This window comes from Prunus mume, linkage group LG5 (genome assembly GCF_029339155.1).
Source record: "Prunus mume cultivar Tortuosa linkage group LG5, ASM2933915v1, whole genome shotgun sequence".
Lineage (NCBI taxonomy): Eukaryota > Viridiplantae > Streptophyta > Magnoliopsida > Rosales > Rosaceae > Prunus > Prunus mume.
Genome location: NC_142702.1, coordinates 24,078,348 through 24,104,388, shown reverse-complemented (window position 1 = coordinate 24,104,388; position 26,041 = coordinate 24,078,348). Strand labels below are relative to the sequence as shown.

The 26,041-nt window shown below is 38.4% G+C and overlaps 1 protein-coding gene and 2 long non-coding RNA genes across 6 annotated transcripts; 2 read left to right on the top strand and 1 right to left on the bottom strand.

Moving 5' to 3' along the window:
- Positions 1 to 4,344: 4,344 nt before the first annotated feature.
- Positions 4,345 to 7,604, bottom strand: LOC148917391 (uncharacterized). The gene is made up of 3 exons (XR_016127232.1): positions 7,373 to 7,604; positions 5,111 to 5,386; positions 4,345 to 4,989 (listed from the first exon to the last, which is right to left on the bottom strand). It is a non-coding gene; the product is annotated as an uncharacterized LOC148917391 (long non-coding RNA).
- A 2,762-nt stretch (positions 7,605 to 10,366) lies between these two features.
- On the top strand, positions 10,367 to 12,974 carry LOC103332481 (lysM domain receptor-like kinase 3). Its single transcript, XM_089052923.1, is given in 3 exon segments — positions 10,367 to 11,644; positions 11,646 to 11,669; positions 11,671 to 12,974. Coding segments are annotated over 3 exon segments (1,155 nt in total). The 5' UTR covers positions 10,367 to 10,883; the 3' UTR covers positions 12,041 to 12,974.
- A 354-nt stretch (positions 12,975 to 13,328) lies between these two features.
- LOC103332346 (uncharacterized) lies at positions 13,329 to 24,587 on the top strand. 4 transcript variants are annotated; one of them, XR_016127448.1, is made up of 12 exons: positions 13,329 to 13,712; positions 13,937 to 14,093; positions 15,051 to 15,100; positions 15,718 to 15,794; positions 15,879 to 16,122; positions 16,364 to 16,414; positions 17,485 to 17,558; positions 22,490 to 22,588; positions 23,598 to 23,711; positions 23,845 to 23,917; positions 24,142 to 24,226; positions 24,309 to 24,587. It is a non-coding gene; the product is annotated as an uncharacterized LOC103332346 (long non-coding RNA). The 4 variants fall into 4 exon arrangements; XR_016127449.1 differs by having other exon boundaries at positions 23,849 to 23,917; positions 24,142 to 24,587; XR_016127447.1 differs by having other exon boundaries at positions 24,142 to 24,587.
- The last annotated feature ends 1,454 nt before the right edge of the window (positions 24,588 to 26,041 follow it).

Here is a 26,041-nt window from a genome sequence, read left to right as displayed (position 1 = left end):
CATGAAACTCTCTACAAAATCTCAAAAAATTGATATCAATGAAGAAGTTAAGAGATTGAGGTCTTCGCAGATCCATAAGATGTAGAAGGAGGTTCTGTATTTGAGAATCAAAGCTGGTTGAAAGGTTTGATTTGAAAGTAACCTAATCTCTCAATACCCTTCTATATCTTGCTAGTGAATTCTGGATTAGTCTCTTTGCGTTTCTGGTATGTTCTTTGTCTCCCTAATTTCAGATTTTGTCTCTCTTGATTTGTCTGGTTTGTTTACATATTTTTTTATATTTCTGGTTTCTTTTTAGATTTTCTGATTTGGTTATCAGGAGATGAGGAGGAAGCTTGCAGATTTATAACTTTTTCTTTTGCAGGTTTTCTATGTGAGTCGTATGTTTTTTTGTTGTTGAAAATTTGTTACCTTCTCTTTTCACCATCATTTTATTTATATATTTTTCCTTTTGCAGGTTCTCGATGGTCTTTTTAATGCTCATTTTACAAGTTTCCTATGGAAATATGGACCAATGGTAAAATTTCTCTTCCACCTAATTTTTTATGTTTATAATCTTAGCTTTTTTTTTTCTCTTTGTCATTTTGATTTATTTACAAGGATGATGGAGAAGACTTCAGTTGTGCATCATTTGTATGTTTGGTTGAGGAATGCTTGGATTAGGAGTACGTAGATCTTGTTAGGAATTATGTTTGTTGTAGAATAAAGATTGGTTAACTATGTAATAACTATTGAATCTTCAAGTTTTATGAAAGAAACTATTTTTGAGTGTATATATTCATTAATAAAGCATTATGGTTGGTTTTCTAGTTAAAATAATTGTATAGCATCATAGGAAATCAAAAAGAACTAAAATGTAGCAGTTTGGAAACTTATTAGATGACGGTTTTATAAATCATGGTCTTTACAGATAATTAACGACGGTTTTTATAAAAAAGGGTCGTCTATTATAGGTAAAGATGACGATTTTTATAAAAATGGTCGTCTATTATATGTAAAGATGACGGTTTTTTTAAAAAGGGTCATCTATTATATGTAAAGATGATGGTTTTTTTTTTTTTTTAAATGGTCGTCTATTGTCAAGTAAAGATGACCTTTTTTTAAAAGGGTCGTCTATTGTATGTAAAGATGACGGTTTTTTAAAAAGGGTCGTCTATTGTATGTAAAGATGACGTCTTTATAAACAATCCACGACGGTTTTCATAAAAAATCGTTATCTTTACATACAATACACGACGGTTTTATTAAAAACAATCGTCTTTCCTCATATAATTAACGATCTTTACTTCTAAACAACGACGATTTTCTTTAAAAACCGATTTTCTTTAAAAATCGTCGTCGTTACAGATAAACAACGACGGTGAAAAGCCGTCGTAGTTTGACACCCAAATAGATGACGGTCGATTTCACGACGGTTGGAAAACCTTTTACACAACGGTGGTTTCCCGTCGTCTATTTCGATTTTTGTAGTAGTGTACGTACTATATATAAATAGTATCATTGATGATCATCAATTTATAAACACACATTTCTCTTTTTGCGTGTATAAGATATAAACATTTTCATAGCCACTGGGTACCCATGCCTCTTCAAGGGCTCTCATTGTTTTCTAGTGGACTTATGTCTTCTTATAAGACTATATCTCTTCCGAGATTAAATATATAGGAAATGTGGATATTTCATATAGTATTATATTATTTGGGCTGCATGGACCTTTTAATATAGTCTCAACTTCAACAGAGCCAATTGTGGACTGCTTAGGCACACAAATATATAAATCATTTGCCACCACTTTAGATTGCCTAATTATGACATCAGTATTTTGATGTGATTTGTCACTTCAGCTGTATTTTTAAATGCTTCTAGAATTTGACTTGCAATCTTCTAGATTGTGGTTTCTTTTCTACCTTATTTTCACATTAGGTGGCACAAAATTTTGATGAAACAATAATGAAATCATTTCATAACAATTTACATCGTTCTTTAGGAACAATCTTTTCTCCCCCTAACGACAGGAAATTGTTCTCATCAAAATAATGTTTTGATTAGAGTGGTGAGTATTGTCCTCCAAGACCAAATATAAATAACAAAAAGATAATAACGTGGAGCAAAATCTTCATGTTTGCTCAATATATAGTGTAACATAAATACCATGGTTTCCAAAACTATTCAATCAAAAATAAAATTTTCATATCATAAATTATTACAGATAAAAAAAACTTATGGTTCTTATCAGAAAATGAGTTCATATGAAGCAAATTATGATTAATATGCTTCTAGCACGAGACCATAAGTATCGGTCATGTTTATTCATAATTTCAACATTAACTCTATTATGTGTATGTATGAATCTATGTAAGTTTCTTCTGGAACTAAGTAATATCAAACATTGTAAGTATATAATTTGACCTATCAATAGCTTTTAGTCATGTTTGCAGAACCTAATAAGATATTTACCAAAATAAATGGTAGTTAAACTCAAAAATAATTTCAACTCAAATAGTTCTGTGTATTGTTTCACTAGCAATAAATATCATAATTTTTGGAGGCTTTGTCATACAAACCCTTCCTTTATACTATTTAACTTCAAAAATATTGCACTTCCGGGTTAATGTGTAAGTGACATTTATTTCAAGAAATGATACAGAGCTTACATTTGCTGAAGGGAATTATGTAATGCTTATATTTCTTTAGGAAATAATAGATCCAATCATATGAAATTCGTGGATGCATAATAAAGGTCTTTTTAAATAAATAAATAAATAGTATAGCAACGCGGCTATACCCCTTAATTTCTATTTATGGAGTATAGTCGAGCAGCTAGACTTGGAATATGAGAAACTGTAAAAATATATAATAATTATTCATACTACATATTAATTATTTATTAATATGAATTTTTCTTAGTTAAATATTTTTTGTGAATGCTTATATATTATTAAATCTTAAGCCTAGTATGAGATTATCCCTTTAGTTGAAAGATGACACCATTATTGTTATCCACGTGTAGAGACATAGAATTGGTTTTAATTAAATCATCATTGCCATGCCACCTTGCATGTTAGTAACAAGTGGTGTTGTGATATCATTGGGTTGACTCACATTATTTCCTTATCTTTCTATCTTATCTTTTGGTGGTGGTGTTGTGATAACATTGGCCAAAGGGGTATAAGTCATATTATTCCCTTACTTCTATCTTATCTTTTGGTGGTTTAAAATATTGTATATATAAATATTATTTGGGTGCATCCATAGCCTCTCCTACAAGTATCATGCTTCCTTACTTCAATCATTCATTCCAATCCTTTGAGGTAGATTTCTACCATGAAGTAGTGTTAGAGAGAGAGAGAGAGAGAGAGAAGATGAAGTGTGTGTGTGTGTGTGTGTGTGTGTGTGTGTGTGTGTTTGTCTTGCACTATTTCATACTTATCATGGTGACTGGATTATATAATATGTTCTAAAAGTTCTTATTTTGTGATAAATGTGAAAATCTGTTTACAAACTTCTCTCTATTTGTAAGTCAAGCATGTCTAATTTGAGCAATATTTCACACAGTATTATTTTGAGTTTTTGTAAAGTATGTATTATTCATAAAACATGAGAACTTCAGTGATAGGGCATCTGAAGGATAAATGTACCAGACGGGACATAGGGCAGTAAGGCCGATAGGGGTCTTGTATTGGGTACATTTTGTGAAGGATAACCAAGATATGAAGTAATGATGTGATATGGTTTGGATTGTGTATATTTTTATTATATTTTTCTAGATAGTGTAAAATGACATTGCTTGACTGACATATTCTACTCAATGAGCGGTGGTTTGCTCATCCTTCACCTATTTTGTTTTTTAGATCAATTAGTGGGCAAGACAAAACTGAAACCAGAGAAGTTGGATTAGTTTAGAGTGATAAACTTTTATTTATATATTATACACTTGTAAGATTATTATAATTTTGTTTATAAATATAATGGTAACGCATTTTAAACAATTTTTCAGTCTTTTTATTTATTTCTTTCAATTCATGCACCCTGATTCGAGAATATTCTTTATTCTCGGATCGGGTCGTGACATGTAAAATTTCTATTTATAGCTTATAGCCGTGCGACTCTGCTATTTAAATTTCAAGCATAGCCGCGCGGCTATGCTTTTATAATTTCTACTTATGGGTTCTAGCCGTGTGGCTGTCCTTTAAAATATTCTATGTTTCCACCAAAGAAACAATAATTAAAGTAATTAAAAAAGACTATAATATTACTTAATTCCATATATTAAATAACAGAAGCTGGGAAAAAAAAAGCGTAAATAAACTAGTTTTATACTTTTAACGAGTATAGCCGTGCGGATATACTTTTAAAACATTTAGAGCATACAGTCGCCAACTACACTATCAAAATATTGTATTTAACAGGTATAGCCGGGCAGCCATATCGTTATAATTTCTATTTATGGCGTATAGCAAGGCGGCTAAACTTGTGAAATTCCCTTATAGTATATAGCCACCCGGCTATACTTTTAAAATTTCTATTTATACAATATAGCAACGATACTATTAATATATTGTATGTAGGGAGTATAGCATAGCGGCTATACTCTTATAATTTCTATTTATGGGGTATAGCCGCGAGGCTCTACATGAAAAATTTCTATTTATATCGTATAGCCGGTCGGCTATACTCTAAATTTCTATTTACACAGTATAGCCGATCGGCTATACAGTTATAATTTCTATTTATTGGGTATAGCCGGGCGGCTTGACGGGAAAATTTTCTATTTATGGAGTATAGCCGCACGGCGATACGTTTAAAATTTCTATTTATACAGTATTGCCACACGGCGATACTGTATCCAGCAGAAGCACATTGAAACACCATCACTTTCGTGAGAACATCGCTTCAGGATCACCTGTGAAGTTGCCGGAGCAGTATCATATGCACTCTGCAGCTCCAATCCCCCATCTTCAAGTCTTCTAACATTCTTCTGGACCATAACTTCAGTGGAAAAATAGGGAAGGATGGATTATTAAATTATCTACATAAAGATGATTGACATACAACATATATCCCTATGAAACAAACTAAGTGAACAGGTTCCAACTTTCTAAAATCTCACCGCAGAATTTATGTAATGTTCTGATGAACGCTTATCTGGTGGTTTGCTTAAAGAAGTATCATCGGGAGCAACAAAAAGTGAATTACAGCACTCTTGTCCCTGTACAGGATCTGTTCTTGATTGCCGCCTTCGCTTATACGTTAGCAACACTTTGCTTCCCGACATTTAAGCTTTCAAAAAGAAAACTTGCTGCAATTCCAAACACTTGGACAGCATTTTTCACATGAAATTTGTTTTTGTTCCATTATGTTCAGTCTAAATTCAACACAGAAAAGCCTGCATATGTTAAGGAAGAATATCCAATTAACTAAACAGCAAGTGATGACTCATATAGCTAATACAGTTACGAGTAGCAACACTCCGAATTAGTGACTGAAAAGTACTTGTGTCAAAGTGCACTGAACATATGTCAAAGTGTTAAAAAGCCCTTGCTGGAGTATCAAGCTAAAATAATTTTGATAGATATGATTTGTCTGATGGTCTGATCTTATCCCTTTTGAGGTTATAGGAATTTTTCATAGGAAGAACCTACAAACCGCATCAAGGGATTCTCAAAAAAACTTTAAAATTTATCTCATTATTAACTTAACCACCATAAATGTCATTTACCCTTTAAAAAACCCCACCTAAACTTCCCCTTAAATCAAAATTCAGCTTCTCTTGAAATACAGGAACTCCATAAAACAGTCAAGTTACATGATGGGCAAAAGATTAATCCATGCGCGGTAAAATCTTGGATATCCAATAGGATCAAATCTATCAAAAGCTTCCTGTCAGCAACTCTTACAGCAAAGGATTTCTACACAGATTCTGTGATTGTTATTATAGATCATCTTGCAAGTATTGCAAGATAAAATCAATAGCCCAAGTTTCAGTTGTCCTATCGGAGTGGCTATTAATGTCATCTATGAGAACTCATGCAGTTTTAGAGCTGGTAAGGAGGGCATCTGTTAAAACTGATTTGGAGACTCTATAATCTCTCTGACTGATATCATAAATTCTCAATTCTTTTCGTAGCTAGTTTTACGGGGCAAAGTGTTAGACACACATAAGAGCAACACAACCATGTAGCAGGAATGAAAATATTAATATGGATGGTAGGAGTGACTTCAAAAGGACAATTAAAAATCAATACAATAGAAAAACACTGGGAGTGAACCCTGTTAGTGATAAGTTAACAGAAGTTAATGTGATAGGAACATGTACAACATAGACCACCAAATGTACCCATAACCGAAGGAAAACTAGTTAAAGATAAATAAGGGCATGTATGATGATGAGGCTTAGCTATCAACATCCCTAAGGAAAGGAAAATCACTCATTATGTGAGACACCTGGCCAGGCTTGAGGCGTGCTTGGTTCTCCCATTACGATTGGCCTTTTTATTTTCTGCCTGCAATGTAGGGGAAATCAAATAGATCTCTGGATAATGATCCACTGTCAATCACTCTTGGTCTCCACCTCTTAAGTTCCAAGATTTTCTTCTCACTTGGTAGTTGGAATTTAGATCGCTATTTTCTGTTCACATATACTATGATTGTCCCCCACAGTGCATTTCTATTATCTGTGCTATGTCCACATACTCAAAATAAGAAGTCAACTTCAGAGTTGAGACTTTTATAATGATGCTTCGTCTTAGGCTCCGCGGAAATTTTATACAGAGCTCACATGCCACAAGTAAGGAGTAAAATGCACTCATCAAACCTAGATAATTATTTATGCATTTCGTAGCTCCTCTATACCAACTGTACCAACTTCATGAACTTCAATTCCTTGTGGTCCCACACTCCCCTTGTTAAGTATTTCCGATGAAACCTTTCCTTGAGGCTTATCATTATCATATGTACTCATAAAAACTGCCTGGTGTCCCATCCAGCCTAAAATACTGTTGCACTAGATTAGCTAGACTCTGTATGACCTTATAAAGCCTTTCAAGAACTTCAGGTGTTGGGCCATAACACGAAAACCTAAAGTCATTATGCTACTTCCCTTACCTACATGAAAAATCACGTAATGCTCTCCTAAACTGCAATCTCAAAATCCAACATTAGGCTCTCAATATAATCTTAACAAAATTCAAGAGCACATTTTCTACTGATTTACGACAATTGACACAGGTGCCCTCATACAACAATTGTCAAGAGCATGTTTAAAAAAATTAAAACCCCTACATTATCTAGCGTTTCAATCAAAATTCAAAATTGAAAAAGCTATGAACTATTGAATACTAAAATTTACAATGAATGAACAGAGGCAACAGACCTTGACGACAAGGGGAGAGAGAGAATGCGTTTGGATGCTGGAGAGCGAGAACTGAAAAGTCGGCCTAGGCGGGCGGCTAGGCGGGCGCTAGGCGGGCGCTAGGCGGTGGCTAGGCGGGCGCTAGGCGGTGGCTAGGCGGGTGCTAGGCGGCTAGGCGGCTAGGCGGTGGCTAGGCGGGTTGGGTCTGTTTTCGGTGCCGAAACCGGAGGACGAAGCAGTGACTGGGAGAGAAAGTTCCATCCTCTGCGAGTGCAAGCTTCGTGTTCGTTCGAATTTAAAGAGTACAGCCGTTCGGCTGTACTCTTAAAATATTCGAATGTAATTAGAAAGTATAGCCGTGCGGCATCATTTTTGCTTTGTCCAGGGCACGTGCAGCATATGCTATGAGAGCTCTTTGCTTTAAACTCAAGGAAGGATGCAAAATGCAGAAAGGTCGCTCTGATACCACTTGATGCAGTTCAAGTATGAACTCCCAGAGCCTGTTACTATTTTTTTCCTTGTGGATTTCCTTACTACTCTTCACCTTGTTTCTTACTTGTTTTGCACTTTAAAGTATGCTGATAATCTCGTTGGCTAAAAATTATGTGAATAATTTCACAATCTACTGTCTACTAGATCCCTCCACTAGTTTATGAATCTTCGAGGTAATTTATTTCATTAAAAAGTAAACTAAAGTCAAGGGTTTACCTTAATGTTGAGGTTCCTTGCCCTTCCCCTCCTTGGTCACCCGTTTGAATCCCAGGAAAAGTGGCCCCTCCCCAATTCTCTGAAAAAAAAAAGGAAGTAAACTAGTATTAATGATCCTTGCATTTCATTAATAATTACATATGCCTTATTTGATAAGGTCATTTAAGCCCAGCACTTTGGTCCGCATATGAGCCCGAAAATTCTTGATCATTGGGTAGGAGAGTATTTAATATAGGGTTGGTCTGGCCTGGCCTATTCAACCCTTAAGGCCGAAAAAATCCGTAACTAAGTAGTGGGTAGTGGCCAGGTTAACCCCTCTTAAGGTTGGATTGACCCAATTCAACCAATTTTACATGCCTAGTTAGGAGATTGAAAGGCCACCTTATGAGTTTTAAAAACTAAACTTCTATTTTAATTTTCGTGTTAATTTGATAGATAAATTGAGTTTGAACACAACGACTAAAATAGGAAAAGTAAAATCACAATGGCTAAAATTAAAATGTCATTTGAAATTTATTGCTTTTAAGTAAAACCCTTCTTCAATAATAATCTTGGTGAGTATGGGATCCCTGTGGATGGAAACCAGGAGTTGAAGCCCAAAATGCCCGTCCCATTCGTGCCAGCCCTCTGGCCTTAGAGTTTGACCCAAATATGACTTCATAATTATAATTAGGGATATTTTTAGAAATGTCACATGAACTTATACATCAGTTTCAATTTGTCACTTTAAAGAAAAATTTAAGCAAAATGTCACCTTAAGTTTTCAAAATCCATGATTTGTCACCTGACTTTAACATCATCCCATTTTCAATCCATTTTGAAGGGTATTTTAATTTTTCCAATATGTAAACCCTTTTTTTTTTTTATATAATTTAAATATAAAGCTATGTAAACTCTTTTGCTTGGAAAAACTAAAACACCCTTCAAAATGGATGGAAAATTAGATGATGTTAAAGTCATGTGACAAATCATGGATTTTGAAAACTTAAGGTAACATTTTGTTTACATTTTTCTTTAATGTGACAAATTGAAACTGATTTATAAGTTCAAGGGATATTTCAACAAAAATCCCTTATGATCCACAAGGCCAGCCCAAGAAAGTCTCCTAAAAACGAAGAATGACTCCCCACGTGGACCAAGGCAGAAATTGGCGTTGCGCACTGGAGATTCCAGGTGAGGCTTTCTCAGGACCACTGAACTTCAACTTTGGAGAGAGTCCAACTGCTTATAATATTATTAACAGACGTATTTGGAATAGGCAGAACATGGTCATGATCGTGATCATGATGCAGAGTAAGAGTTTTTTCCTTCTTCTTATTTTAATATGATGTGGACAAAAATATTGGGTGTCCTTTTTATGTGACAGGCAAGTTTATCTCCTTTTTGACCGGGTATTATTGTGGCTGGCTGCTTTTAGAGATAATGAAGGGGCATATATAGCATAGTAGCATGCATGAGGGAGCACGGCAGAGAGAGCGAAGAACCAGGCAAGGGAAAGTCAGTGAGGAAAAACAGCTCAGAGAGTGAGAGAGAAGTTGAGTTTGTGCAGTGCTGTGAGCGAGAGGGTATTTTCTCTTGGGGTGAGAGTCATCTTCATGGTTTTACACTGTTCTATTGGCAGTGTAAAAGTGGAAAGCGAAGCTAAGGGGAAAGTCTCAAATCACACTCGTTTTAGGCGTTATGAAACCAAATGGCCCTCGCCCCGAGTTCAGTTTTCATGTTTCCATTTCTCCTGTTTCCGTCTTATTTTGCTTAACATTCCACAAAGCACTGTTAACTTTGAAGTAAATTTTAAAAAATAAAAACTCAAAATTGAAGTAAAAGATAAAACGCAGTAGGCAGTAACCACCCAAGCATTTCAGAACATGATGCAGGAAAATGGGAGACAGCTTTCACGTGTGGCCCCTTTCTTGTCTTTAGATTTTTGTGGTCGAAGGCCCCTTCTTGTCTTGCTGTGGAATTTGGGGAGCCTCGACGAATAAAACTTGCCTGTTACATAAGGGCTTCCCCAGCTCAGGAAGAACGGACACCTAATATTTTAGCCACATCATATTAAAAGATTATATCCTTTTCGACCAGGTATTATTGTGGCTGCCAGCTCAGTATCTCCTTATTTGACGGGCAGTTCATCTCGTTTTTGACCGGGTATTGTTGTGGCTGCCTTTGGGCATGTGGCTGGCTGCTTTTCGAGATAAAACTCGGCTTCTCCTTTGGCTATATATAACTTATAGGATGAATGTATGCTTGGATTAAGATTAAATTTTTATATATTTTTTAATATATATATATATGTATGTATAGGGTCTACAGTAACTTGAGTTTGTGCTCATTAGAGCGTCTACAGTAACTTGCGTTTGTGCTCACAGTCACAGATTATCAAAAGCAATGCTATGCCATGACGGTTTGTGGCGTCGTCCAAGGTTTTTTTGAGTCTGACGTGGCGTGTCTTTTGACTAGGTTTGGCGGATGTTTAAATCCCATAGGCGCTCGAACGCGCGTTTCTCGTTCGTGCTTTCCAAATGGGGGCTGCGTGACTGCGTTGTTGCACGTGCTTTGTAGGAGCGTGAGAGTGTGCTTCTGTGGTGGTTGGTGCTTCTGTTATTTACGATTTTGACACCTGTCCACCACCTAAATAACGAATACGCGATGTCCTTTCACGTACAGTGTCCTGCGTTTCTAAATTCTAGGGTCAAGAATTATAAATCAAAATGGCTTCCTTCCCTCTCCCTTGGACCCAATCTGTCCGTTTCATGCTCTCTGCGACTCGATGCTCCCTTTATCGGCTGCAGTCTCACTCACTGAATAAGAGCCCAACTAACTCATCATGTGGTGGAAGAACAAAAAGAACAAAAAATCCAGGCAGCCGATTGAGCCGGAGACGCCCATCGAAGCCAGATCCTCCTCCTCTGTCCCAACAGAAGACCGTCCTCACTCCTTCAATTCCCTCACCAACTTCTCCTCCAACTCCTCCACCTCCTCCGCCGCCTCCCTCAAATCTCACATCAAATCCTCCCTCCCCGAAAACCCCATCATCTACGACATGTCGGATATCCGCCACGCTTTATTCAGCCGCCGCCACGGCTCCTCCTCCTCCTCCTTCCGCCGCTCCCTTTGCGGCAAAGACGTCGTCATTTTCCAGCCCAAGTACGGCCTCCCCCTCCCCATCTCCGACTCTGACCTCCACCAGCGCCTCGCCCAGATCTCCAAATCCCACCACACCAGCCTCATCAAGCTCCTCGGTGCCTCCCTCTCCGGCTACTACGTCTACCTCGTCTACGAATACGTCCCCGGCGCCAACCTTGCCGACTGCCTCCGCAACCCTAACAACCCCTACTTCACCGTTTTGTCCACGTGGCTCTCCCGCATGCAGGTCGCGGCCGACCTCGCCGATGGCCTCAATTACATGCACCACTCGTCCGGCGACAACTCCACCTTCGTCCACAACCACATTAAATCCTCCAGCATCATCATCTCCGAGCGGAAAAACCTCCCGCTCAGAGCCAAGATCTGCCATTTCGGCACCGCCTGGCTCTGCTGTGAGACACAGGCTCTGTCCTCGACGGTGGAGGCCACCAGAGTGTACATGGCCCGAGTCTCAGCTGACGCACAAGCGATGTCTATGCCTTCGGGGTTGTGCTTCTGGAGTTGATTTCAGGGGAGGAGCCATTGATGGACGGCAATGGAGGAGGAGGTGGAGGAGGGTGTAGGAGGGTGAGTGTGATCGAGACGGCGAGGGAGGCTGTGAGTAGCGGCGGCGGGGTGAGGAGGTGGGTGGATCGGAGGTTGAAGGACTCATTTCCGATGGAGGTGGCAGAGAAGATGGTGAAGGTGGCGTTGGAGTGTGTGGAGGAGGATCCGGACAGCCGACCCGACATGGGTCGGGTTGCGGGTTTGGTTTCGAAGCTGTTTTTGAAGTCGGAGAGTTGGGATAAGAAGATGGGCCCGCCTATTGACTTGACAATTTCATTGGCCCCTCGGTGATATTACTATATTGGTTCAATTTCGGTTGAACAAATTGTGAATAGGGAAGTTGTGTGTGGGATTGTGGATGTGTATATACTTGTATTATACTTGATTTGATGCTGTGAACAATTTGACATACGAGAAACTTACTGAGAACAGAACAGAAACACCACAAGTTTTATTGATATCTTTGTTGACATACGTGGCTACCTTTTCTAGCAAGTCAATATCCAAAATCTTACTTGACATGAAGTTGTTTGAACTATGTAAAGAGCCAATGGCTACAGTCAAGTCGTGGGGCTTTGCGGGGGATGTACCAGTGGGGCTAGATGTGGTCGCGGCGAGGGAATGTGCTGCCATCCGTGAAGGTTTGATATTGGCAGTTGGGGTTCAATGGTATTTTGGTGACCGCTGATTCGAAGGAAGTTGTTTAGTTGAGGATATTAGACGGCTCTCAATTGAATATTGGTGAGACGTTCTTTCAACCGAGACAAGGCAATGGGGCGTAGCTCATGCTATAGCTCAATATGGATTAAGGGGACAAAATCAATGTCACTGACATGGGAATGCTCAATTGAATAAGGGAACGCTGGAATCAGATATTGAGGGGGTAATTGCTTTTGTTTGGCTGTATTGGATGTCGTAGTATACTTTTTTATTGACCGGATTTTCTTCATAAGTTGGAGTTTTTTAAGGCAAGATTTTAACAATCGTTGCATCCATCATTTTTGGAAATTACATTATTATTTGTAATTGGTTTCTATTGAATGAAGTTCTTCCATTTTGATATATTTTTTTAAAGTAAATTTATGTTTTAACCACAAAAAAACTTTCACTTTTGGAAAAAGCCAAAACTTTTTCAAAAAAGAAAGAAAAACCTCTCAACTTTCAAATCAAATACATGCAAATGTAAAGGATTTCTTAGGAAATCCAAAAATAAATAAGGGCAATTTTGTCCATTTTGGCTTCTTTTCAAAAATTTCTCTCTTTTTTGGGTTTTTCCAAAGTCTCCTTTGGATTTTTAAAGTCTTCGGTCTTGGCTATTTGTGGAAAGATATACCTCTTAAGTTTAAGAGCAAAATATAATTTCCATTTTGACCGACTCAGCTAACTGGATAATAATTATGAATAATACTACTCTTGCCACATTTGTATACCACATCTTTATACCATCTTATGTGGCAGCTGAGGTGAACAGCCACATCAATTAAAATTATTTGATATTTTCTTTTATTTTATGATTTATTCAAGTATTTGTTTTTCTAATTGCCTTAATTAAAATACACTTCATTGATTTAATTGATGTGGCATATAATATAGATATGCTACATCATGTGGTATAGAAATGTGGGATAAAAATGTGGTAAGTGTAGCATTACTCAATAATTATTATACTAGGCATTGTTATCTGTACAAGTATTCAAGTATTATTCTGCGCACACCTAGTAAGAATCCATGCTATACCTCTGGGGTTCACTCCAGCATGTGCAATGCTTATCGAATTTTATAATGCATAATTGCATATAACAACTATTCTTCACAACTTGACATCCAGATACTCCATTACCATGGGGCTTTTGCTTTCATACGCACCCAAAAGCATCATGCCTCTCTCTCTTACCAAAAGCTCCAGTTTCAGCTCATTTTCCACCGCCGGAAAAACCACCCAGAAAATTGTTCCAATTCCAAGGTAGGTTCTTTCTTCAATATCATGTGGATCTGATTTTCAATAGATTAGATTATGTTTTCTGAATCAGAGTTGAAACTTGTCTGTGATTTTATCTAGTTGCTTTGACTTTTCGGATTGATTGATTTTCAATCGATAATTTTAATGGGTTTTGAACTCGTGTGCAGTTCGAAGCAGTAACAACAAGGTTGTATTTTTCATTAATACTATGTCTTAATTTTGATCAGTGAGATCAGTGGCCGCTCCGGCAGAAGCTGTTGCCGGGTTCGGTGACACGGTTCTGGGACTCAGAGAAAGTATATATTACTTGTTAGGTGGGAAGTCACTTGCTGTAAAATTCGCTAATAATGGGCATCCCACTCCTTGAGTGATTCCTTTGCTCAGGTTTGAAACATTCTTACTTATTAGTGTTTTAAAGTATCACATTTCTTTCCCTGCAAAGTTGAACTTAACCGGTTGTAATGTGTATTCGTGTATGTGCGCAAACATATCATAGATATGCATGTTATCTTGTCCTATTGGATTTGGCTGGAGGGACATTGTTTTTTCGCTCTTGAGGTGTGTGGGGTTAGCTTTGTATATGAGTAAATGCTATTTTTCTTCACGTATTTCTGTTTCCAGTATTTATTTGATGAGATGACCTTACAATGATTCATTGGTTGTCAATGTTTCTCATGATGGTGTTGTAATCTTATACGTAGTACTATGTAATCAAGATAAGGAAATCTAGAATCCAAATAAACTCTAAACAGATAAGAAAACTCATAATCAAGCATGGGGTTAGGGCTTCAGAGAATCTCACCTCGGGATTGGCACTGAGCATTCATCTTCGAAGCAATAGGGCTATAGCAATTGTCTTCTAGCGAATGAGGAGCTGGAGTTCTTGAATGGTCCAATGAGAGTGAAACCAGAGATTGTGAGAGAGGGAGATGGAGAAATACATCAAAGACTGAGAGTGAGGGAGACGAGAAGAGAGAGAGAGAGAGAGAGAGAGAGAGAGAGAGAGAGGTGATTGTTCTGGTTTGAAGAGAAAAAACGAGGGGAAAAAAGAGATATACTTTTAGGGTGTACGAAGTTGCTCCCATAATATTTTCTAAAAAAGTATTTATGATTCACGGCGTATATATAAGCACGCTCTACCTTTTTAAGGGGTTTTTTGTAATATATGTTGTAAGTATCAATTATTCACGACGCGTACGAAAAGCATACAGTAATCTCAATCAGTAAAAGCTCCAATTTGATATGAGTGTACATAGTTAAACTAATAGCTATAACACAGATAAACCCTGAGAAGGCAAGGGAAGAATTCCGTAATCTAAGTCAGCTTTAATGGTGTAACAGGAGTCAAAGATTTCATGGATGGTATGGGCCTTGGGATGCTTGCGGAACAGGTAAAAATTTTATTTGGAGATATTGGCATTGGAACTTGAGTTGTTGTTATCATCTTTTGATCCTATTTTTAGGTGTTATGGATGTCCTTAAGCCTTTAAAGCCCTAACTGATATGTAGCACACTTTATGATCTATGGTAATCATCCACATATAGGAGCCCTAAAAGGAGTATCAATATGGATTCACTTATGCTTTATGGTGATCCTTGCTTCTCTTTAACCCTTATGTGTTTTTTTTTCTTTTTAATGGCTGAAGTTAGGAGAGTTAAAACTGGTAGAATTACTATACACACCTCCTGGTTTGGATGAAGCTAGGGTTACCAACATGCACAAAATATTTTTTGCTCTTCTATTAATGTTTAATCCCCTTTCCAGGTGAGCAAATATTGATGCTGTTTTTGTCACCTTAATTATTATTATTTAGTTAGAATTAGGCAATATATGATATGATGCAGTTTTTGTCACCTCAACATTGCCAGACTTTTTTGGATGCATCAATTGGCAAGATATTGATGTCAACTTAGAATGAACAACTATGGATTGGCTAGTCTCAAATGAATTTAAGCGTTCTTACCTGTGTAGGCATGTTTGCTACTAATTGCTTGTTCCCTTATTCAGATGAAACATAAGATATCTTCAGCCACCTCTCAGCTATCAAATCTGTCTTTGGGCAAGAGCAACCTCAACTGGGCATAGTAAGCGTGATGCTTTGAGCCGCTTTTATACTCTGCTTCCTAGAAAAGTGTGCTAACCTTTTTAAATCTAAAACTTCAATGCAGGCTGACAAATTAGAGTGCCTCAGAGAGACGATGATTAAAGTGCGTGAGCTTTTCCACGAAACTGATTCCACAGAGTTTGTCATAGTAACAATACCCTGGTAAGATCTTTGCAAATGTGATCCTTGCTTCTCCTTAACCTTTGTGAGTTTCTTTTTAATGATGGTTGAAGTTAGGAGAGTGAAAACTGGGATAATTACTAGACACATCTCCTCCTGATTTGGATGAAGCTATTGTAATTTCCAAGGTATGTCTTTTCTGGCTTGCCAACAAGGGCAAAATCTTTTTTGCTTTTCTAGTAGTTATTACTAGTTATTACTTTTAAGCTTGAATTAGTTCACTATGATGGGATATTGCTGAAGGAAGTTGAGGTTCCACCCCAAAATCAATTGGCAATGAGGGGAAGTAGCCTAACTCTTTATAAGCCTAGGTTTCTCAACGTTCCAATGTTGGACTTTTTACCTTCACATTCTTACAATTGTAAACAGGGTCACACATTGCTAGACTTTTTAGATGCATCAATTGGCAAGATATTGAAGGTAATAATTAATGATGTCAACTTAGAATGAACAACTTTCTGGATGCACTTTGCAAATGTTGTGTTTGTTTAAGCTGTAATTTAATATGTTATGAGTTCACTTTGATAGAGATATCAGTTTACTTGATTTATATTCTACAATGTAGAATTTAATCTTGTAAAAAGATGGATCCCTGCATATTGTATTTCCTATTTTTTCCTTCCTAGCAGCTAGCATCATTTGCTTGGAAGTTGGCTAAATATGTTCAATGTTCACAATTTTTCGTATTTTTAGGGTTTTAATGTTATGTGAGAAAATAATAAGCATGAATACAAATGACAAGAAATCGAAAATAGTTAGAATAAAATGACTAAATATAAAGACGAATGATCCCTTTCTTTCCTTGATCCTTGGTATTCCAAGGAAGGAATTCACAACAAAATGGGAATAAATTACCTAAAAGATACATGGATTTTGGGACATTTGATGTTATGACCAAATCAATGCATCCTTCAGATGCCTAGTAAATTCCTTGGTTATATTGTGTTGTTTTTTATTTGTCTTATCCCTCTGTTACATGTTTTGCCTAAGAAACTAGCAATTCTAATCACAACCTCACATGTAGAAACTTCCATTTGTTTAGAGCTTGTTAATTACAAGGCTAGGCGTTTTTGCATGCAAATTAATGTCTTATCCCACAATTGGCAAGATATTGATGTCAAGTTAGAATGAACAACTATGGATATGTGTGTGTGTGTGTGTGATGTAGTTTATGAGCAGTTGAACACTACTTTGAAGTTTGATGGCCAAAAAAAAAAATTAATAATCACACTCCTTTGAAGTTTCAATATAATGACTGCTATACCTAATGTTCTAATTACTTGATTCTAGTTACCAACAAAAAGAATTTTGGAAGGCAAAAAGAATAGGCTTGTCTGGTTGGATATTGGAAGGCAATTTCCTCTGGTCCTTGAATAACTTGATTGTAGCATATTGTATTTCCTTGTAAAGATATGGATAGTCTCAAATGAATTGAAGCATTCTTACCTGTGTAGGCATGTTTGCTACTAATTGCTTTTTCTCTTATACAGCTAAAACATAAGATATCTTCAGCCACCTCAGCTATCAAATCTTTCTTGGGCAAGAGCAACCTCAACTGCGTGCAGTAAGCGCATGATGCTATTGAAATAATTTGATATTGTATTCAATGAATGATTGTATTGCTTACAGAGTTAGATCTTTATACATGGTTGAAACTTCTATTCTAGGTAAATACATGCTAATTCTAAGCTGATTACAATCTATTCCTACAATCTCTCAATACAGAATCATTGACATATTTCTTTCCTTTAACACTCCCCCTCAAGTTGGAGAGTGGATATCACTAACGCTCAACTTGCCAAGGAGTGAACTAAAGACAGGTGCCTTCAGTGGCTTGGTAAATATATCTGCTATTTGTTCCCCTGTTTGCTCATATCCTGTCTTGATCTCTCCTTTCTCTATTCTTTCACGAACAGTATGACAATCAAGCTCAATATGTTTAGTTCGTTCATGATACACTGGATTTGCTGCAATATACAAGGCGGCTTGATTATCGCAAAATAACTTTGCAGGTTCAGAATGATTCACACGCAGATCTTGCAACAGATATCTTAGCCAAGTTAGTTCACATGTGGTTGCAGCCATTGAACGATATTCGCTTCGGCTGATGACCGTGCAACTGTAACTTGTTTCTTGCTTTTCCAGGACACAAGCGCATTACCAAGAAATATGCAATAACTGTGATCGACTGCGTGTGATTGGGCATCCGGCCCAATCTGCATCACAATAACCAATCAGCTTTAATTGATTCTGTGAAGGAAAAAGTAACCCTTGACCTGGAGCTTCCTTTAGGTAGTGGAGAAGACGGTATGCTGCATCAAGATGTTGACGTCTAGGTTCTTGCATGAACTGACTCAGGGTGTTGACTGCATAAGTGATTTCTGGTCTTGTAATTGTGAGATAAATAAGCTTTCCAACTAACCGACGATATGGAGTAGGATCTTTGAGTAATTCCCCTGTAGATAACAACACTAGATTGTGGTCCATAGGAACTTTGGCTGGTTTGGCTCCAAGTAATCCAGCTTCTTCCAAAATGTCAAGGGTGTACTTCCTTTGGCAAATAGAAATTCCAGATTTTGATCGTGCCACCTCAACACCAAGAAAGTATCTCAAGGGTCCGAGATCTTTGATTCGAAATTGACTGCCAAGGAAGTGCTTCAGTTTACAGATGGCCTCTTCATCATTTCCTGTGATTATCATGTCATCTACATAAAGTAATATAATGGTTAGAGAGCTTCCATGAGCCTGTGTGAACAGAGAATAATCAGCACGCGACTGCTTGAAGCCAATGCCACAAATAGCCGATGAAAACTTTCGAAACCAGCCGTGGAGCCTGTTTGAGTCCATACAAGGACTTGTGAAGTCGACACACAACCTGCTCCCCCTGTCGACGAGAACCAGGCGGAGGTAACATGTAAACCTCTTCTTGGAGATCGCCATGAAGAAAGGCGTTCTGCACATCCATTTGATGCAGAGACCAGTGACGAACAGCAGAATAGACAATAAGCAACGAACAGTGATTAATTTCGCAACAGGAGCAAAAGTGTCGTGGAAATCAATACCCTCGCGTTGGTTGAACCCTTTGGCAACGAGGCGGGCCTTGTAACGATCAACGGTGCCATCAGAGTGATATTTAATCCGAAATATCCACTTGCAGCCAATTGGGCGATGGCCAGGAGGAAGAGGGACCAAAGACCAGGTGTGATTGGCATCTAGAGCTTGGAGTTCAGATTGCATAGCAGCAACCCATTTGGGATCACGACATGCCTGTTCATAATTAGTGGGCTCGACCAAGCGAGAGACATTGCATACAAAATTGCGATAATTGGGAGATAAGCCAGAGTAAGAGAGGTGCTTGTGAATAGGGTACCTGGTTCCAGACGTGGATGAAGAGACGACGTCGGGTGCGAGCAAGACGGTGTGATGAGCTTGATACTCCTCAAAACGAGATGGAGGGCGTTTGATGCGCTCGGATCGACGAAGAATCGGGGGGTTATCAGGTAGAGTGAGAGGGACCAGAGGAGGGGCAGGAGATCGGATGGCGGCCAACAATGGTGAAGAGGTGGCGGAGAAATAGAGGCGCAATCAAGAGGAGGAGGAGGAAGAGCCGTGGGTGAGATCGCAGGGGAATGAAGGTCTGGAAGCGGGTTGGAAGAAGGAAGGGGTGAGGTGGTGTGGGCCGGGTCTGTGGTAGTAGAAAGTGAGGAATGGGGGTCGGGCCTGGAGGTAAATGGGTGGGAAGGCAGGTCACTTGGGGAATAGGAAGAGTAGGTGAGTCAGATTGATTTTCTGCTGGAAGATGAGAAAAAGGAAAGGTGTGTTCATGAAAAATGACATCCCGAGAAACAAAAAATTTCTGTGTGTCAAGCTCATAGACGCGATAACCCTTTTGGTTGAGAGGATACCCAAGAAAAAGGCAACGGTGAGCACGAGTGTCAAATTTGTGATTGGGCTTAAGATTAGTGGCATAACAAAGACACCCAAACACTTTTAGGTGAGAATAAGTAGGCGAGTGCCCATGTAAAATTTCATAGGGTGTTTTATGAGACAGTGATGGAGTGGGAAGGCGATTTATAAGATAACATGCCGTTTGAAGGCTTTCCCCCCAAAATTTTAAAGGTAGGTTGGCTTGAAAACGTAGTGCCCGACCAATATTCAAAAGATGACGATGTTTGCGTTCAACTACCCCATTTTGTTGAGGGGTATATGTGCAAGAATGTTGAAAATTTGTGCCAAGATTGGTGAAGAAGGAGCGCATGGATAAGAATTCACTACCATTATCGGAGCGAAAAGTTTTAATGGTGCGATTAAATTGTGTTTTAACCCATGAGAAAAAAGATTGCAAGATGAGTTGTGTATCAGATTTAAAAGTCATAAGGTGAACCCAAGTAAAACGAGTAAAATCATCAACAATAGTCAAGAAATATTTTGCCCCAGAGTGTGTATGTGTTTTGTGAGGTCCCCAAATGTCACAATGAATAAGATCAAAAGGTGCAACTGTTTGAATTTAACTAGTAGGAAAAGGTAATCTTGTTTGTTTTGCCAAAGGGCAAATATCACAAATATGCTGGGAATTAAACATGATTTCAGGAATATTCTTTGACAGAGAGTGAAGAGGAGCAGATGACGGGTGTCCTAGACGTTGATGCCAAAGATCTGAGGTGCGGCGAACATGACTAATGAGGTGAGGATTTTGGGCAGGTGTGAGGTAGTAAAGCCCATCAAAATGCTTGCCCAGGCCAATCGTCTTCTTCGTATCCACGTCCTGCACAACACAAAAATCCGGATAGAAAGTTACAATACAATGCAGAGCTCGAGTTAACTTACTCACAGATAGCAAGTTGACATGAAATTTGGGAACATGAAGAACTTCATCAAGAGACAAGTCTTTTGTTAATTTAATAGACCCAATGTTGTGGATTTCTGCCTGTTCTCCATTGGGCAAGCCCACAAATTCATGATGAGGCGTAGTATGATTATGTGTAGGAGGTGAATGAGAAATGTGATCTGTGGCCCCGCTATCCACAATCCAATATAGTTTGGAATGTGATTCACGTTGTGCAATGTGACAACTGGGTGTAATGATACCTGTTGCATGTGCCAACGACTGACCATTACCCTTCTTATTGCGAATCATAGCAATAAGTTCGTTGTACTCCTCGTTGGTGAAGGTTGGACCATCAGTGATTGGCTTGACCGTATTAGCATGGTTGGGGAGTGGTGGATTGGCTTCAACGTTGTGAGCAGTGGGTCCTGAACGCTGGTTTCTGGGTCTGACATTTTTACCATGCCATTTGTGGCCCACGGGAAAGCCAATGATGAAGTAGCATCTATCTTTCAGATGTCCGTCTCCATCACAGTATGTGCACTTCAGAGACTTGCGTGGTTGTGAAGGTCCTGAAGTTGAGGATCGGCTGATTTGCATTGCATGTGAAGTAAGTGGGTTGTCATTTCGGCTGGTCACCTCCATTTGACGTTCATGTTGAAGGATCAGTCCATGAACTTTGCGTGTATCCGGTAAAGGATTCATCATCAGAATTGATCCCCGAACGGTGGAGTATGAATCGTTCAAGCCCATTAGAAATTGCATCACTCTTTCTTTTTCCTCTCTCTCTGCAAGTTTCTTCAGCCCTTCACAGTCACAAACAAGAGGCTCCAGGTAAGAACCCAACTCATCCCAAAGTGCTTTCAATTTTGTATAATAGATGGAGATAGGCTTTGATCCTTGTCGACACTCGACAGTTTCTTGTCGAATCTGATAGATCCTGGAATCGTTGCTTTGTGAAAAGCGATCTTGAAGATCTGTCCATACGGCTGCCGCCGTTTTGGCATAGAGAACACTACTGGCTATGTCTGGATGGAGAGCATGAAGAATCCATGACAGAACCATATCATTGCAGCGCTGCCACTGTGAGAATTTTGAGTCATTTGGTGAAGGGGCTTTGATTGATCCATCAATCAATCCAAGCTTGTTCTTGGCGCTGAGGCTAAGGTGCATAGATCGACTCCATTGGCCATAGTTATGTCCTTCAAGTTTGAAGTTAACCAAGGAGAGTCCTGGTGTGTCTGAGTTGTGTAAATCGAGCGGGTCATGGAAGGTGGTCTTTGGATCTGTGGGAGTTGATTCACCCATGATGCTGAGTTGATGGTGGCTGTGGCGAAAAGTGTTTTGGCAGGAGGTGTTTGGGCAGAAGATGTCAGTGGCGGAAGGTGCTTGGGCCGAGTCACCAAGAATGGTGCTCTGATACCATGAAATAATTTGATATTGTATTCAATGAATGATTGTATTGCTTACAGAGTTAGATCTTTATACATGGTTGAAACTTCTATTCTAGGTAAATACATGCTAATTCTAAGCTGATTACAATCTATTCCTACAATCTCTCAATACAGAATCATTGACATATTTCTTTCCTTTAACAGCTATGAGCTGCTTTTATACTTTGCTTCCTAGACAAGTATGCTAACCTTTTTAAATCTAAAACTTCAATGCAGGCTGACAAATTAAAGCGACTCAGAGAGACGATGATTAAAGTGTGTGAGCTTTTCGGCGATACTGATTCTACAGAGTTTGTCATATTAACAATACCCACGGTAAGATATTTGCAAACATGATTTGATATATTATAACTTCCCTTTGATAGAGATCAGTTTACTTGATTTATATTCTACAATGTAGAATTTAATCTTGTAAAAATATGGATCCCTGCATATTGTATTTCCTGTTTTTTCCTTCCTAGCTAGCATCATTTGCTTGGGAGTTGGCTAATAAGTTGATGAAGTGATCTGACATAGAGTCAGGATCAGGATGTAATCATGAAGTAGATGTTTGCTTATAATGGGCAGTTGAACTTAACTGGTTGCAATGTGTATTCGTGTATGTGCACAAACATATTATCATTATACATGTTATCTTGTCCTAGGATTTGGCTGGAGGGACACTTTTTGGTGTTGAGGTGTGTGGGGTTAGCTTTCTATATGAGTAATTGCTAATTTTCTTCACGTATATATTTTTGTTTGCGGTATTTATTTGATGGGATGACCTTACAATGATTAATGTTTCTTAGGATGCTTTTGTAATCTTATACATAGTACTATGTAATCAAGATAAGGAAACCTAGAATCCTAATCAACTCTAAATTGAGATAAGAAAACTCAGAACCAAATATGGGGTGTTAGGGCTTTAGAGAATCGCACCTTGGGACTGTCACTGAGCATTCATATCTAGGGCTCGAGCAATAGTCTTCTAGCGAATGAGGAGCTGGAGCTCTTGAATGGTCCATCGCATCCAGAGATTGTGAGAGATGGAGATGGAGAAAGACGTCAAAGAGAGAGAGAGAGAGAGAGAGAGAGGTGAGCGTTTTTGTCTGAAGAGAACAAATGAGGGAAAAAGAAAAGAGAGATATTTTTAGCCAGTTGCAAATAGAATTAGGGCGTACGTTGAAAGACACAAAAAATTACATTTTTAAAGGGTGCTTTGCAATATGTCGTAAATATCAATTATTCACCGCGTGTACAAAAAACTGTGCTGTAAATCTCTAGCCGTAAAAGCTCCATTTTGGTGTAGTGAGTGTACGTACTTATACTAATAGCTATACAACAGATACACCCTGAGAAGGCAAGGAAAGAATTCCGTAATGTCGGTCAGCTTTAATGGTGGAACAGGAGCCAAAGATTTCATGGATGGTATATGGTCCTTGGGATGCTTGCAGAACAGGTAAAGGTTTTAGTTGGAGATATTGGTATTGCAACTTTTATGCTCACATTATGATCTATTGATTCACTTATGCTTTATGGTGATCCTTGCTTCTCTTTAACCTTTGTGTGTTTCTTTTTAATAATGGTTGAAGTTAGGAGTGAAAACTGGGATAATTACTAGACACATCTCCTCCAAGTTTGGATGAAGCTATTGCAATTTCCGAGGTATGTCTTTTCTGGCTTGCCAACATGCACAAAATCTTTTTTGCTCTTCCTGTTTATGTCACCTTAATCACCTCAATATTCCCAGGCTTTTTTGGATGCATCAATTGGCAAGATATTGATGTCAACTTAGAATGAACAACTATGGATTGGCTAGTCTCAAATGAATTTAAGCATTCTTACCTGTGTAGGCATGTTTTCTACTAATTGCTTGTTCTCTTATACAGCTTAAACAGAAGATATCTTCAGCCACTCAGGTCAGCTATCAAATCTGTCTTTGGGCAAGAGCAACCTCAACTGGCCATGGGCGCAGTAAGGCTGATGCTTTGAGCTGCTTTTATACTCTGATTTCTAGACAAGTATGCTAGCCTTCTAATTTTAAACTTCAATACAGGCTGACAAATTAGAGTGACTCAGGGCGATACTGATTCCCCAGAGTTTGTCATAGTAACAATACCCACGGTGATGGCAGTCAGTGAGTCATCTAGGTTGCATGCCTCTTTGAAAAAAAAAAAAGATAAGTTGATGAAGTGATCGTAAACATAGATTGAGATCAAGATGTAATCATGAAGTATAGGGCTTATCATTTTAGTTCAATTTTCAATTTTATATATGTGATGAACTCTGCATAGATTGCATTAAGATCAACAGTGTGTGTTGGGAAATTGGGTTAGACTTTGTTCACTGCCAAACCCTAAACCAAATCTCCCATAAGATACATCCTATAAAATCCTGGTGCAAATGGGACACTGTAAAGGAATCGACCTTGGACGCCTGGGTAAAGATATGATAGCCAGGTCACTTGACCCGGTTTGAAACCGAGGTACCTGGGCCATTGTTCATGTACTCAGCATAAAACAGAGTGCTTAGAGATTTCCCATTCCACTCCAGCAAACCCTCTGGCCTTATAACGTTACTCATAGATGACTTCATGAACACGGTACGTGCATATTTGCCCCAAGGTCGACCCAAGTAGGTGGGACGGGAATTTTTGCCATCCCACTGAGGCTTTCTTCGGACCACTAAACTCCAACTCTGGAGATTCCAACTGCTTATAATATTATTAAGAGACATATTAGGAAAAGGCAGAACATGGTCATGATCATGATGCAGAAATAAGAGTTTTTTTCTTATTTTAATATGATGTGGACAAAAATATTGGGTGTCCTTTTTATTGGCTGGGGATGCCAGCTCAGTCGCCCCATACGTGACAGGCAAGTTTATCTCCTTTTTGACCGGGTATTATTGTGGCTGGCTGCTTTTAAAGATGATGAAGGGGTATATATATAGCATATTAGCATGCATGAGGGAGCACGGCAGAGAGAGCAAAGAACCAGGCAAGGGAAAGGCAGTGAGGAAAAACAGCTCAGAGGGTGAGAGAGAACTTGAGTTTGTGCAGTGCTGTGAGCAAGAGAGGGTATTTTCTCTTGGGGTCAGAGTCATCTTCATGGGTTAGACGGATTATAAAAAGTGTGTGCAAGGAGTGCATTCTATTGGATATGAGGTCGGATTTGGGTACAAAACTATTGAGTGGTTATTTTTGTACGTACTTGTATTTTTCTTTTGTTATAGTGAAAGCGATAACTCACCAGAGACATAAGCAGAATTTTGCTTAATTTTATAAATTCTCCTTGGGTATCTATATATATAAAGCAAAAAGCAGAGAATGGTGAAACATTCAAAATACCAGAAAATGCCCTTGGTTAATGCAAACATTAAGAATTGAAATTATTAATTAAATGAGGAAAATATGGTAAATTCACACTTTTTCATATTAAAAAAATTAAAATTAAAAGAAAAATCAGATAATTGATCCTATTTTTATGGAACACAACTACCCATTATCTTTTTTAATTCTAAGATAAATTTAAAAATTTCTAAAAAAGACCTCTCAAAGGCGCGAAAGCGCATGCGGAGAGGTTAGTTTTTATTGTGCTCAATTGTGGTTTGTTCGGTGGTGCTAGCACAACAAGAGGAGCAAAGATGGACAATAAATGTTGTTCTTGAATTTGGCAGTGTAAAAGTGAAAGCAAAGCTAAAGGGAAAGTCTCAAATCACACTTGTTTTAGGCGTTATAAAACCAAGTTGCCCTTGCCATCGAGTTCAGTTTTCATGTTTCCATTTCCC